Genomic DNA, 15,395 nt, shown 5'->3' with positions numbered 1-15,395 from the left:
CATGTGGGGCTCACACTTTTAATTCCCATTTTCCAGATGAGGGAACTGAGGCCCCAGAGAAGTGAAGTGGCTCGCCCAAGGCCACACAGCAGACCAGCGGCAGAGCCGGGATTAGAACCCACTTCCTCTGACTCCCAAGCCCGGGCTCCTGCCACTAAGCCACGCTGCTTCTTCATGGGCTTGCGCTCGTGACGAGTCTAGAGTGTCAGCTCATCGTGGGCAGGGAGCTTGTCTACCAACACTGTTGTATCACACTCTCCCAAACGCTTAGTCAGGTGCTCTGTCCACAGTAAGCGCTCAGTAAGTACGACTGAGAAAGAGCCCGGGCTTGGGAGTCCGAGGCCGTGGGTTCTAATCCCGGCACCGCCACTTATCAGCTGTGTGACTTTGGACAAGCCACTTAACATCTCTGTGCCTCAGTGACCTCGTCTGGAAAATGGGGATTAAGACTGCCCCAGGTGGGACAACCTGATAGCCTTGTATCTATCCCAGCGCTTAGAACAGTGCTCGGCACATAGTAAGCGCTTAACAAATAGCATTATTATTATTATCCTTCATCGAGGAAAACTGTTTTGGTACACGGAGCTAGGCTGAGGCTGTGCACCTGTGTACACCTGTTTTTCCTAGAGTTCCACAGTTTCCTATCCAGATTGGGATAGAAGCAGCGTGACTTAGTGGAAAGAGCACAGGCTTGGGAGTCAGAGGTCATGAGTTCTAATCCCGGCTCTGCCACCTATCAGCTGTGTGACTTTGGGCAAGACACGTAACTTCTCTGTGCCTCAGTGACCCCATCTGGAAAATGGGGATTATTCATTCAATAGTATTTGTTCATTCAATAGTATTTATTGAGCGCTTACTATGTGCAGAGCACTGTACTAAGCGCTTGGGATGAACAAGTCGGCAACAGATAGAGACGGTCCCCGCCGTCTGACGGGCTTACGGTCTAATCGGGGGAGACGGACGGACGAGAACGATGGCGATAAACAGAGTCGAGGGGAAGAACATCTCGTAAAAACCGATGGCGACTAAATAGAATCGAGGCGATGTACAATTCAGTAACAAAATAAATAGGGTAACGAAAATATATACAGTCGAGCGGACGAGTACGGTGCTGTGGGGATGGAAAGGGAGAGGTGGAGGAGCAGAGGGAAAAGGGGAAAATGAGGCTTTAGCTGCGGAGAGGTAAAGGGGGGATGGCAGAGGGAGTAGACGGGGAAGAGGAGCTCGGTCTGGGAACGCCTCTTGGAGGAGGTGATTTTTAAGTAGGGTTTTGAAGAGGGAAAGAGAATCAGTTTGGCGGAGGTGAGGAGGGAGGGCGTTCCGGGACCGCGGGAGGACGTGACCCGGGGGTCGACGGCGGGATGGGTGAGACCGAGGGACGGCGAGGAGGTGGGCGGCAGAGGAGCGGAGCGTGCGGGGTGGGCGGTAGAAAGAGAGAAGGGAGGAGAGGTAGGAAGGGGCAAGGTGATGGAGAGCCTCGAAGCCTAGAGTGAGGAGTTTTTGTTCGGAGGGGAGGTCGATAGGCAACCACTGGAGTTGTTTAAGAAGGGGAGTGACATGACCAGATCGTTTCTGCGGGAAGATGAGCCGGGCGGCGGAGTGAAGAATAGACCGGAGCGGGGCGAGAGAGGAGGAAGGGAGGTCAGAGAGAAGGCTGACACAGTAGTCTAGCCGGGATATAACGAGAGCCCGTAACAGTAAGGTAGCCGTTTGGGTGGAGAGGAAAGGGCGGATCTTGGCGATATTGTAGAGGTGAAACCGGCAGGTCTCGGTAACGGATAGGACGCGTGGGGTGAGCGAGAGGGACGAGTCAAGGATGACACCGAGATCGCGGGCCCGAGAGACGGGAAGGATGGTCATGCCATCCACGGTGATAGAGAAGTCTGGGAGAGGACCGGGTTTGGGAGGGAAGACGAGGAGCTCAGTCTCGCTCATGTCGAGTTTTAGGTGGCGGGCCGACATCCAGGTGGAGACGTCCCGGAGGCGGGAGGAGATGCGAGCCCGAAGGGAGGGGGAGAGGACAGGGGCGGAGATGTAGATCTGCGTGTCATCTGCGTAGAGATGGTAGTCAAAGCCGTGAGAGCGGATGAGTTCACCGAGGGAGTGAGTGTAAATGGAGAACGGAAGAGGGCCAAGAACTGACCCTTGAGGAACTCCGACAGTTAAAGGATGGGAGGGGGAGGAGGCTCCAGCGAAGGAGACCGAGAATGACCGGCCAGAGAGGTGAGAGGAGAACCGGGAGAGGACAGAGTCCGTGAAGCCGAGGTGAGATAAGGTACGGAGGAGGAGGGGATGGTCGACGGTGTCAAAGGCAGCAGAGAGGTCAAGGAGGATCAGAATGGAGTAGGAGCCATTGGATTTGGCAAGGAGGAGGTCACGGGTGACCTTAGAGAGAGCAGTCTCGGTAGAGTGGAGGGGACGGAAGCCAGATCGGAGGGGGTCTAGGAGAGAATGGGAGTTAAGGAATTCTAAGCATCGATCGTAGACGACCCGTTCTAGGATTTTGGAAAGGAAGGGTAGTAGGGAGATAGGGCGATAACTGGAGGGGGAAGTGGGGTCAAGAGCGGGTTTTTTTAGGATGGGGGAGACGTGGGCATGTTTGAAGGCAGAGGGGAAGGAGCCCTTGGAGATTGAGTGGTTAAAAATAGAAGTTAAGGAAGGGAGGAGGGCAGGGGCGATGGTTTTAAGAAGGTGAGAGGGAATGGGGTCCGAGGCGCAGGTGGGGATTAAGACTGCGAGCCTCACGTGGGACGACCTGACAACCTCGTATCTATCCCAGCGCTTCGAACAGCGCCTGGCCCTTAGTAAGCGCTTAACAAATACCATCGTTATTATTATTATCGGGGCTGCGCTGTTGGGAGAAGGTTCCTGAATTCCCTAACGGCTCTCTATCCGAAGCACATAAAGCGCACATTATGGGAGAACTGAAGGTAACGGATCCAGGCAGATATCTGATGGTTAGCAAGTCCCCATTTTTCAGTGTAGCTGTAAGAGCTCTTGCTTGTGTGGTATAGACAGCCAATTTATCAGGGGCTTAAATTTGTAGGATCTCATAGGACCTTAGAGAGACCCACAAAAGGTACCTTAATTAAAAAAAGGGGGGAGGGGGCAAAACCGTGCTTTCTGTGGACTTGCGGAAGGAGAGAGTCTATCTCTCCTTTTATCTTTGCAGTTTGCTTTTGGAAAATGCAATCTATCACCTCGTCATCATTCCCTAAGAACATGAGCCACCGCTAACAAGTTTCTCTAGCGCCCAGCAGATTTCCACCTGAAGAGCACACGGCCCCCCTTTTCCTCAGCTCACCCTCCCCTCTCCGTCACCCCGACTTGCTCCCTTTGTCTTCCCCCCTCTCCCTGCCCCGTAGCATATCTTTAATTCGCCAGACTACTTGTTTTGTTCTATTTTGCTTTGCTGTCTGTTTAGACTGTGAGCAGGGAGTGTCTCTATCTGTCGCCCAATTGTCCATTCCAAGGGCTCAGTACAGTGCTCTGCACATAGTAAGCGCTCAATTAATACGATTGAATGAATGAATAATTCCATTTATTTACATTAATGCCCGTTTACTTGTTTTGATGTGTATATATCTATAATTCTGTTTATATTGATGCTGTTGATGCCTCTTTCCTTGTTTTGAAGTCCGTCTCCCCCCTTCTAGACTGTGAACCCGTTGTGGACAGCGATTGTCTCTCTCTATTGCTGAATTGTACTTTCCAAGCGCTTAGTACAGTGCTCTGCACATAGTAAGCGCTCAATAAATACGATTGAATGAATGAATAATTCTATTTATTTACATTAATGCCCGTTTACGTGTTTTGATGTGTGTAAATCTATAATTCTGTTTATATTGATGCTGTTGATGCCTCTTGCCTTGTTTTGAAGTCCGTCTCCCCCCTTCTACACTGTGAGCCCGTTGTGGACAGGGATTGTCTCTATTGCTGAATTGTACTTTCCAAGCGCTTAGTACAGTACTCTGCACACAGTAAGTGCTCAGTAAATCCGATCGAATGAATGAATGCAGGAAAGACAAGGATTTAGTGGAGCGCCCCACTCTGCTGCCCAACTGTTCACTGACAGGTGTGACGGGAGACCGAGGACCAGGACGGCAAATTTTAAGGCCACGGAAAATTTTACAAATGCCCTCCCGGATTGTCAAACGCACCGTAGTCATGATGGCATCGTTCTGGGACTCTCTATATCCCAGCAGCTCCTATTTTAGCTTTCATTTTGCAACATCCCCATCTCTCACTGTATCACAAAGAGTGCCATTTTTAAGGGGCAGCAAAATCAGAAGTTTCATCTAAGTGGTAATACGGTCCAAGTGAAGTGTAACGCTTGCCTAGTTTTGACCCGAGGAGGGGAGAAATCACAGGTTCTGCAAGCACCGGGTTGGTTACAAGCAAATCGGGTTGGACACGGTCCCTGTCCCGGGTGGGGCTCGCAGTCTCAATCCCCATTTTAAAGATGAGGGAACCGAGGCACAGAGAAGTGAAGCGTCTCGCCCAAGGTCCCGCAGCGACAAGTGGGCGAGGCAGGATGAGAACCCATGACCTAGAAACCACTTTTATAGTTGGCACCCAGCGCCTAGTTTTTCCAGCTCGCCTAGGCCAGCATATGAGGGTGCCAGTGGGAACAATTTCTGGAAAAGGTGGCTTCGGGGACGGGGCTTGGAGCAGTACTGAAGCGGCGAGGCTCGGTGGAGAGAGCCTGGGCTTGGGAGTCAGAGGTCATGGGTTTGAATCCCGGCTCTGCCCCTTGTCAGCTGTGTGACTGTGGGCGAGTCACTTAACTTCTCTTTGCCTCAGTGACCTCATCTGTAAAATGGTAATGAAGACTGTGAGCCTCACGTGGGACAACCTGATGACCCTGTATCTACCTCAGCGCTTAGAACAGTGCTTGGCACATAGTAAGTGCTTAACAAATATCAACATTTTTATTATTATTATTATTATTATTACTGAGGCCCCAGTGCAAATTTGAAAATCTGCAAACCACCAAGGTGACCTTTAGGCCCAGCGGCAAACTCAGGTGAGTAATGGGAAAGTACTTTGGACAAACCAAGTCCTATGCAAATTGAAGAGCTTTCTTTAAGTATCCCTCGCCGTAGACTTAGCGAGTAGCCATTCTGGCCACGAAGAGAAATTTCACAAGCATCTCTGGCTTACATTTTCCACCCGTTCATCGTTACCAGAGCTGCCAGAATAATTCGTTGGCTTATTGGTATTCTCTTCCTTGTATTTCAGGTACCTTTGGGAATTCCAGCCCCGAGGTGAGTTGGATTTAACCACTTCAGGTGTTACACACACACAAAAGAACCGAGCTCTGGTCACGGTGGGTTGAGAGGCGGGGTGGCAATCTCTGGTATTTGCTTCAGCGCAGCCTCCTCTTCGGAGACTATTATTAACTCGTTGGCAAAGGCGAGTTAGGGAAGGGTTTAATCAACCTTAACCCCGTTTCCACCCCCACCGGAAGGCGACGGCAGCTCCAGATCCTTCCGCTAGCGGAGTGTCGCCTGGTGATTTCGTGGGAGGGGAAAAAAAAAATCGAGACTCTTCTTTTGGCTCCCGAACAATTGTGTGATGAAAACGGAAGCACGCCAACAAGATGGAAGCCGAGGCCACGGTGAAAACCTTGCCGTTGCTCCTACTCAGCTAATCCTTCATTTGCCTCGGAAATAGATTTCAGCAGTCACCTTCTCGATCACAGTGCGCTTTCACACATCCTGTCTGACGAACAGCACAGAAATGTCAGAAACGCAGCAGTGTTGAAATTCCCACTAGGACGGTGTTATCACATTTTAATATGAGCCTCGGTGCAGCCTCGGTGCTTCTAATTGCTTTCGAACCATTGTTTTCCTGCGTTGGCTTGATGAACCCAGCATCTGGCATTATTTGAGAAAGTACAGCAGACAGCTGTGTACGAAATTAAAAAAGAAAAGATGAGAACACATAAAAAGGGTTCAAAACGGGATTTTTTTTGTTCAGTTTTGGCTCTCTTTCCGTAAGGTTTTCCAGTATTGCGCTATTTAGGTACTTAAGTTTGCGTTGTCGGAAAACTTTCTTTAAATGAGGTCTTCAATTTATTCAGATGCGGGGCTGGCGACCGATGACCTAGTCAGAGGATCTCCGCCAGACTCGCAGAATGGGTCAAAGAATCTTTTAGTCTAGGAAAGCTTGTCAGCCAGCAAAATCTCCACTCCACTTTGTACCCACTTTCCAGGGTCACAGTGGTGACAGCGGGAACCGGTATCTTGAAGAATCGCAATCCTCAAACAATGGGCCACCTTTTCAAATTTTATAAAAGCCTTACTCTTCCGGAGCCTAAATCCTCTTTTTTTTTTTTTTAAAGTGGCCTAATTTCTTTCGGGATTATGCTAATTTGAAAGGCTGATAGAAGAAACTGACCTTAAAAACAAAAAGGACTGTTTGATTTCATTTTTACTGTAGCTTTTGTAGGTCAAGTTGTTAATAAAAAAGTGATGGGAAATTCTCGAGTTGGGTTTCTTTGTCTGACGGTCCTAAAGGATTCCTACGTTGTCGCCTTTTGGGAAGATGGAGGACGAGACATCGTAACGGAGCGACGGTTAAGCCCAGAGCCCAAAAGCGGGAATTTGCCCTTCGAAGAACTTCGGACTGGCTCGGAACTTAGCCGGTGTTGAGCGGAAAGACTTCGTGAGAGAACGTAACGCGGGCTCGCTGAAATTAATAGAGCTGTTCGTTGGAATTCATGGCTGAAGGAGAAATGTTTGACCGGTGTGGGAGATCTGGTACTAATAAGACGTCAGGAAGAGAAAATCATCGGGATAGAAAACGTAGCCGACGGCGGGAGCGGACGGCTGAAATACACCAGTTATGGGAGACAAAGAGCAGGAGACACCAGCTCTCTCTACCCAGTAAACGCCGATTACTCGGCTCGACTGCAGAATGGAGTCCCGTGCCTTTAACGCAACTGGTGTATTTCAGACTTCCTTAGAGAAACAGAGTAGGGAGAGCAACCAGGGGTCAAACCGGGAAGATTTTATTTGGAAAGCCAAATGCTTCGGAGGGGCTGCTTTGTATATATACCATTAGTCTCATCCCTCTCTGGAAGCTAAAGCGGAGTAAGGTCGAGGTAGAGAAATCCGTCGTTTTCCGAGGTCCCTTACTGTGGTCGTGGCCTCTACCTCCCCTGCCCGGTTGCCGTCCAACGTGATAACTGCGGTATCTGTTAAGCGCTCGTTATGTGCCGGGCACTGTTCTAAGCGCTGGGGGAGTTACGAGGTCATCAGGTTGGACTCAGCCCAGTTCCCTCGGGGCTCTCAGTCTTGATCCCCATTTTAGAGATGAGGTAACTGAGGCACAGAGAAGCCAAGCGACTTGCCCAAAGTCACCCGGCAGGCACGTGGCAGAGGCGGGATTAGAACCCCCGACCTCTGGCTCCCAGGCCCGTGCTCTTTCCACTAGGTCCTGCTGCTTCTCTAGCAATTCCCAGGCGTTGAGGTGTCTTCGGCCGATTCAGTGCATCAGAAACCAGTGGTCTGAGGGCGTGGCCACGGGCTAATAATGATAATAATGATGGAATTTGTTAAGCGCTTACTACGTGCCCAGCACTGTTCTAAGCGCTGGGGTGGATACAGGTCATTCGGGTGGAGTGCGTCAGAAGCCAGTGGTCTGAGGGAATGGCCACGGGCTAATAATAATAATGATGGAATTTGTTAAGCGCTTACTATGTGCCAAGCACTGTTCTAAGCGCTGGGGTGGATACAGGTAAATCGGGTGGAGTGCGTCAGAAACCAGTGGTCTGAGGGAATGGCCACGGGCTAATAATAATAATAATAATAATGATGGAATTTGTTAAGCGCTTACTACGTGCCAAGCACTGTTCTGAGCGCTGGGGTGGATACAGGTAAATCGGGTGGAGTGCGTCAGAAACCAGTGGTCTGAGGGAATGGCCACGGGCTAATAATAATAATAATAATAATAATGATGGAATTTGTTAAGCGCTTACTACGTGCCAAGCACTGTTCTGAGCGCTGGGGTGGATACAGGTAAATCGGGTGGAGTGCGTCAGAAACCAGTGGTCTGAGGGAATGGCCACGGGCTAATAATAATAATGATGATGGAATTTGTTAAGCACTTACTACGTGCCAAGCACTGCTCTAAGCGCTGGGGTGGATACAAGTAAATCGGGTGGGACCCAGTCCCTGTCCCACGTGGGGCTCCCGGTCTCAATCCGCATATCACAGGTGAGGTAACTGAGGCACGGAGAAGGGAAGTGATTTGCCAAGGTCCCGCACTCTTAGAGTAAGGCGCTTACTCCGTGCCAAGCACTGTACTAAGCACTGGGGGAGATACAAGGAAATCAGGATGTCTCGTGTTGGGCTCACAGTCTTAATCAGATTTTACAGATGAGGTAACCGAGGCACAGAGAAGTGAAGTGACTTGCCAAACGTCACACAGCTGATAAGTGGCCGAAGCAGGCATGCGGCAGAGGTGGGATCGGAACCCGTGACCTTTCGAATCCCAGGTCCGTGCTCTAAGCCATGCTGCTGCTTTTAGCTGCCGACGACGTGTGGTACTGCAAGAGAACTTCCAAACGAATAGGAAGGGAGGAGGGCGGAGGAAGAGAGACGGAGGAAAGAGAGCAGCTGGGAGGAAGAGGAAGAGGACAGCATCGAGCCAGGGATGAGAAACGAACGTGAGAGGACCGAAGTGGAAATATTACCCATGGGGGAAGGCCACTTGATATTCATTCGTTCATTCAGTCGTACTTATTAAGCACCTACTGCGTGCAGAGCACTGTACACGGCGCTTGGGAAAGTACAATACAGTAGACAGTGACATTCCCTGCCCACGGTGAGCTCACAGTCCAGAGAGGGGAGACGGCCATCAATACGAATAAATACAATTGCAGGTATACACATAAATGCCGTGGGGCTGGGGAAGGGGAGCGGGGAGAGAGAAAAGTGTCAGGAACTGTTCCAAAGCACGGGCTTGGGACTCAGAGGTGGTGGGTTCTAATCCCGCTTTCGCCACTTGTCTGCTGTGTGACCTTGGGCAAATCACTTCTCTGGGCCTCAGTCACCTCATCTGTAAAATGGGGCCTGAGACTGTGCGCCCCATGTGGGGCAATCTGATGACCTTGTATTTACCCCAGGGCTTAGAACAGTGCTTGGCACATAGTAAGCGTCTAACAGATACGATCATGTTCATGTCATTTGGACTGCATCCAAACCCAATTAGCTTTTATCTACCCCAGCTCTGACTACAGCTCTCGGAACATAATAATAATAATAATGGTATTTGTTAAGCGCTACTCTGTGCCAAGCACTGTTCTAAGCACTGGGGACGCTAGAAGGAGATCAGGATGTCTCATGTTGGGCTCACGGTCTTAATCAGATTTTACAGACGAGGTAACTGAGGCACAGAGAAGTGAAGTGACTTGCCAAACATCACACAGCTCATAAGTGGCAGAAGCAGGATTAGAACCCACACCCTCTGCCTCCCAAGCCCGGGCTCTTTCCACTAAGCCACGCTGCTTCTCCAGCAAGCATAGTAAGCAGTTAACTAATATCACTCATTATTATTATCTTCTGGAAGGGGGGGAACGGGGAGAGGAGGCAGAGAAACAGTGTGGGCTCATGGATGGATCCCGGGCCTGGGAGTCAGAAGAACCTGGATTCTAATCCTGCCTCTGCCACCTAGTAATAATAATAATGTTGGTATTTGTTAAGCGCTTAGTATGTGCAGAGCACTGTTCTAAGCGCTGGGGCAGATACAGAGTAATCAGGTTGTCCCACGTGAGACTCACAGTCGTCAACCCTATTTGACAGATGAGGTGACTTGCCCACTGTCACACAGCTGGCAAGTGGCAGAGCCGGGATTCGAACCCACGACCCTTGGGCGAGTCACTTAATTTCTCTGCATCTCAGTTACCTCATCCGTAAAATGCGGATGTAAACTGTGAGCCCCATGCCAGACATGAACTGGGCCCCACCGGATTAGCTTGTATCCCCCCCGGCGCTTACGTGGGCTCTGATCCCAGCTCCGCCACTTGTCAGTTGTGTGACTTTGGGTAAGGGGAGAAAGACATTAAGCTAGGTAAATACGTTCCCGACGTGTACGGAAGTGCTGCGGGGCTAAAGGAGGGGTCAATAAAGGGAGGAAATTGGGGTGATGCAGAAGAGAGTGGGAGAAGGAATGAGGGCTTAATCAAGGAAGGCTTCTTGGAGGAGATGTTGCTTCCACTCTTCCCCACTTCTGGTCCTCTCTCCGCCTAGAGGGCAGGCGGGCCAAAAGGAACGTCCTTGGGCCGGTTGTCCCCTAGTCTAATCCTTGCCTACTAGAAGAAGTAGAAGCGACAGAGAAGCAGCGTTGCCCAGAGGAAAAGACCTGGGAATCTAATCCCCGCTCCGCCACTCACTGCTGTGTGACCTTGAGCGAGTCACTTCTCGGCACCTCGGTTTCCGCAACTGAAAAACGGGGATTAAGACTGTGAGCCCTTTGTGGGACAGGGGCCGCGTCCGACTCGCATCTACCCCAGCGTTTTGTTCGGGGTCTGGCGCGTAGTAAGAAGCAGCGTGGCTCAGTGGAAAGAGCACGGGTTTGGGAATCGGAGGTCATGGGTTCGAATCCCGGCTCTACCACTTGCCAGCTGTGTGACTGTGGGCAAGTCACTTAACTTCTCTGTGCCTCAGATACCTCATCTGGAAAATGGGGATGAAGACTGTGAACCTCACGTGGGACAACCAGATTACCCTGTATCTACCCCAGCGCTTAGAACAGTGCTCTGCACATGGTAAGCGCTTAACAAATACCAACATTATTAATAAATGCCATGAAAAAATACTAGCTCAGACCAGTCCCGGTGTTCCGTTGTAGGGATAGGCCAGTGGCCCTCCTCTGCCCTGATTTGTCTCATTTGGGTTTTTCCCACTGACCGGAAATGAGGACATTTTGCTCGAGAATTTGTGGAGTCGTCTCCGGTTCGCAGAAGTGCCGTACATGGAAGCGGCTTTAATTCGTCCCCAATGTAGTTGAAGAATGACCACGGGGAAGCTTTTCACAACTTTACACGGGCTTTATCTGAAAACCCAGACCCTGTATCCTTAAAGCGTTTGTCTCTGATAAATGCTGAATTTTCAATTATGAAGGCATATGCATTAGAATCTCTGCCATGCCATTTTTACCATTTCGGTTTATTAAATATAGCACAGGAGTGTCATTTCCTATTAGAACAGATGGCCGAGAGTAAGGTTGCCAATTCTCTGCTCAGAGCCACCGCTGATTCCCGATAGCTTCGGGAAACCTACTCCACGTTCCTGGGCCTCAGTTTTCCGCTCGGTGAAATGGCGTTAAATATCTTCAGAATGTTCAATTAGTTTTATCGGCCCAAATTTCAGTGATGTAACAAAATACCCAGTGCCCGACGTACTGCCAAATAAGCATTTCTCCTCCCAATCCCACCTCCTCCCGATCGATCGCTCGTATCGATTGAGCACTTACCGCCTGCAGATCACCGTACTGAGCGCTCGGGAGACTACAGTATAGCGGAGTTGGTAGTCACGTTGCCTGCCCGCAACGAGAGTACAGTCTGAACGTTTTCAAGCGAATTGGCATGAACCTAGAGATTCAGAGCCGAAAATAAATTAGGCCGGATGAAGCATTTACAAGAAATCATGCTGTGGGTAAATTCAATTTGAATGAGAAGTTTAACCCACAGTTATATAATCCGGTATTCCCTCGGGCTACTGAGGCTCACAGACGTCGGCTCCGAGACGACCTAATGACTTTTGGAACAAGGGCCGAATGGAAAATTTCCAAGAAAACCATTTATCATTGAGATTTGAATTTTCCGTTGGGGTGGCCATTCCAACAGTCTCATTAGGCCAGGGCAGAGATTCTGAGACTGAAGCCAAAGAGAAACCAAATTCGAAATTCGAGTTCCCTCGCTCTCGCCGAGTGACGCCGGAAGCAATTAGGTAATTAAATTAAAGGCGATGATAAAAATAAGACTAACAGTGGCATTTATTAAGCACCTACTTTGAGCCGGGACACAGTCTCTGTCCCACATGGGGCTTGCAGTCTTAACCCCCATTTTAGAGATGAGGGAATTGAGGCCCAGAGAAGTGAAGTGACTTGCCAAAGGCCACACAGCAGACAAGTGGCAGAGCCGGGATTAGAACCCGGGACCTTCTGACTCCCAGGGCCGTGGTCTCTCCACTAAGTTGTGCTGCTTCCCTATTAAAACCCGATCGTTTTTCTTTTTAAAAATACATTTAACGTGGCCCTCCGCCACAGAGCTTGGGAAGTTCAGTTCTCTGGAACTCATAGTCAGATGCTTTCAAGGATCTAGACTGTAAGCCCTGTTAGACTGTAAGTCCACTGTAGGCAGGGAACATGTCTACCAACTCAGCGTGGCTCAGTGGCAAGAGCCCGGGCTTGGGAGTCAGAGGTCATGGGTTCGAATGCCGACTCTGCCACTTGTCAGCTGTGTCACTGGGGGCAAGTCACTTCTCTTCTCTGCACCTCAGTGACCTCATCTGTAAAATGAGGATGAAGACTGTGAGCCCCACATGGGACAACCTGATCACCCTGCATCTTCCCCAGCGCTTAGAACAGTGCTCTGCACATAGTAAGTGCTTAACAAATACCAACGTTGTTATTATTATCATGTTGTAGTCTCCCAAGCGCTCAGGGCAGTGCTTTTCACATAGTCAGCACTCAATAAATATGATTGAGTAGGAGAAGGGATAATACCAGTAGTTTATTGATTACTCATAGTAGTCATAATAATAACAATTGTCGTATTTGTTAAGTGCTTAATAGGTGCCAGGCACTAAACTGAGCGCTGGGGTGGATTCAAGAAAATCAGGTTGGACAGAGTCCCTGTCCCACACGGGGCTCACAGTCTTAATCACCTTTTTCGAATGAGGTAACTGAGGTCCAGAGGAGTTAAGTGACTTGCCCAGAGTCACACAGCAGACAAGTTGTAGAAGCTTTTACTGAGTGCCCATTGGGTGCAATGTACTGTACTGAGGGCTTGGGAAGTGCAAAACAGGCAAGTTCCCTGTCAATAAGGAGCTTGTACATGGATGGAGAAGACACACATAAAAGTATTTACCGAGTAATAAAAAAATAATTGGATGTGCAAAACAGTAGGGGCTTAAGAAATTTTTTTTTATTCTGTTTTTTTTTAGTAGATAACCTTTCAAAGTAGAGTGTTTTAAGTAGTTGGACATTTACAGCATTAATTTGCACTCGTTTTATAATCGGTAATCGAAGAGCTTCGTAATTTTCACCCGTCTTGGCGCTGCCTTTTTATGCCACACCGACGTATTTCCTTCTGAATCAGTCGGTGTGTTGGCTCTTATGAGACCACGGTTAGATGTGTGAGGTGTGCATTCGGAGGATTCATTTACAGAATCTTCATCGGTCGCAGCTTCAAAGATTAGATTTGTAAAGTTATTTTGGTACGGAGCCCCAAGCATACTGAATCGAAGCCTTGATGTCACTTCTCCTCTTGCGCTGTCACGGGCTTGGTACATGTAGTTATGACAGCTACAAGAAGCAAATCATTAAAGCAGCAAAAATATCATCTTTACAGCAAAAGAGAAGAAGAAAGGATTCTCTTTGAAGTTGAAGAGGAGTGTTTTGGAATTAATGGAGTGCACGCTGATTTGACTAAGTTTTATTTATAAAAACACTCTTTGCATTGGTGCCAGAAGGCTTTAGCACAGTTGTAAGCAGGATTTATATGTGGTAACCCAGCCTAGATTTATGATGTGTTTGCAGACGTTAAGGAAAAGTCTGAATTTACAATATTTATAATTTATTGTTAAGTATCTGTTCTATCACCATCTCTGGAATGCCAATATTTTATAAACACAAATGTTGGTTTCAAACCTGAGATGTGGTAACCCACTGAGCTTTTAAGAGAGACATCTAGAGTGTTTTCTTCCTTTTTATTTTTTATTTTAGAAACACAGTATTTATGCATTTTGGGGAGTTAATCATTTGAGAGAAATGGAGAGAAATGTATACAAGAGCAAGGTGGTCTTGCCCCTACCTTTTCCACCTTTAAGGAGTGGAGGTTTTGAGCATTAACCATCTTGACAGCTGCTTTTTGTGGTCTTGCTTTCTACACAATATTTTTTTTTTATACTTGAGCCTGCTACAATTTGTAGAGGATATATTCTAAATATTTCTTCAGTTAAATCCCGACTGGGTTAGCCTTTTCAAATATATGTAGACTTCTTGCTTCCTTACTGTAGACTAGTGATTTTTTAATACCTGAACATAAGGTGCTTCTTCAGGGAGGGTTGATATGTTGTCTTAATTTTTAAAGCACCCAGCTACTGTTCCCATTTTTTAGTGTGGGATATTGAAGTCCCAAGAAGTAAATTGACTTGCATACCTAGAAAGATAATTAGCATTTAGAAGTTCCTGACTCCCGATTACCTTTGCCTGGCGTCGTAGTTTTTTTAGCGTCGCAATAAAGGAATTATAACATTATCTGACACATTAGTGAGTTTCTTTCAGGAGAACTTCACCGGATTTCGTGTTTATCGGCAGAAATATTTGGTCTAAGTGCGTTAAGGTTTCAGTTGGTACGTACGGGTTTCTTGAGTGTTGGGAGTCTTGTGGATGATAATTTAAACCAGTATCATTCACTGTTGTTGTTAATCGAGCCCTCACAGTTGTGGATATAACAAGGGGTGTTCGATGAAACGAGCTTAAAAGAGTACTATATTTAGCTCATGTAAACCCACGGTAACAAGGAATGAGTCCGTTCGTGGCAATCTCAAAGTTTTCCATGCAACAACCGAAGTATACAAAACTGCCCCGAAAGGACCCAAGCAGCATTGTTCTAGTGCCCCAATTTAATCGATGGGGAAACTGGGGCCTAGAGAAATGAACAGACCTGCCGAGGTTCATTTGCTGAATCCTTAGCTTTCTTGGAAGCGAAGCCGATGCCGAACGAAGAAGGTGAACTATTTTTCTTGTTTATTGTTTTCCCGAGAATCATTAACTACCCTGAAGTTTTGCAGTGAAGTATGGAGTGTCTGAACTGTGCATCTTGATATTTAGTCAACTTCTAATGAATTTCTGAACCGTGCCCTGAAGGTACAGGGTGAGCAAAGCTGAGCTGAACTTGAATTAGAAACCTTCAACAAGCCCGGGGCGTAAAGTAGCAGTCTTTGATTCGGTCAGGTCATCTAGAAGTGAATTTTGATGTTGTAGTCCAAATAATTTGATGAACAGTTTCAGTAAGACCATTAATTTTTTCATAATCTATCTTATTAACGCACACTTCTCCGAGAAACCTGTTTAGTAGGCTTACCTAAGATGACCAAAGCAGCAGTCATGTGAAAGCTTATTTACTTCTGTTGTCTCCAGGAAATGAGCTGCTGGAGTTT

The 15,395-nt window shown here is 48.0% G+C and overlaps 1 protein-coding gene across 1 annotated transcript in view; it reads left to right on the top strand.

Moving 5' to 3' along the window:
• SKAP1 (src kinase associated phosphoprotein 1) overlaps positions 1–15,395 on the top strand; it is a 380,005-nt gene that overhangs the window by 60,701 nt on the left and 303,909 nt on the right. Inside the window, exon 3 of the mRNA XM_029075297.2 lies at positions 5,242–5,267. Coding sequence (XP_028931130.1) covers positions 5,242–5,267 — 26 coding nt within the window. The remainder of the gene's footprint in view (positions 1–5,241; positions 5,268–15,395) is intronic.

Source organism: Ornithorhynchus anatinus, chromosome 11, assembly GCF_004115215.2.
Source record: "Ornithorhynchus anatinus isolate Pmale09 chromosome 11, mOrnAna1.pri.v4, whole genome shotgun sequence".
NCBI classification, from domain to species: Eukaryota; Metazoa; Chordata; class Mammalia; order Monotremata; family Ornithorhynchidae; genus Ornithorhynchus; species Ornithorhynchus anatinus.
The sequence above is the reverse complement of the archived record's forward strand: the minus strand, read 5'-3'. Positions and strand labels throughout refer to the sequence as shown.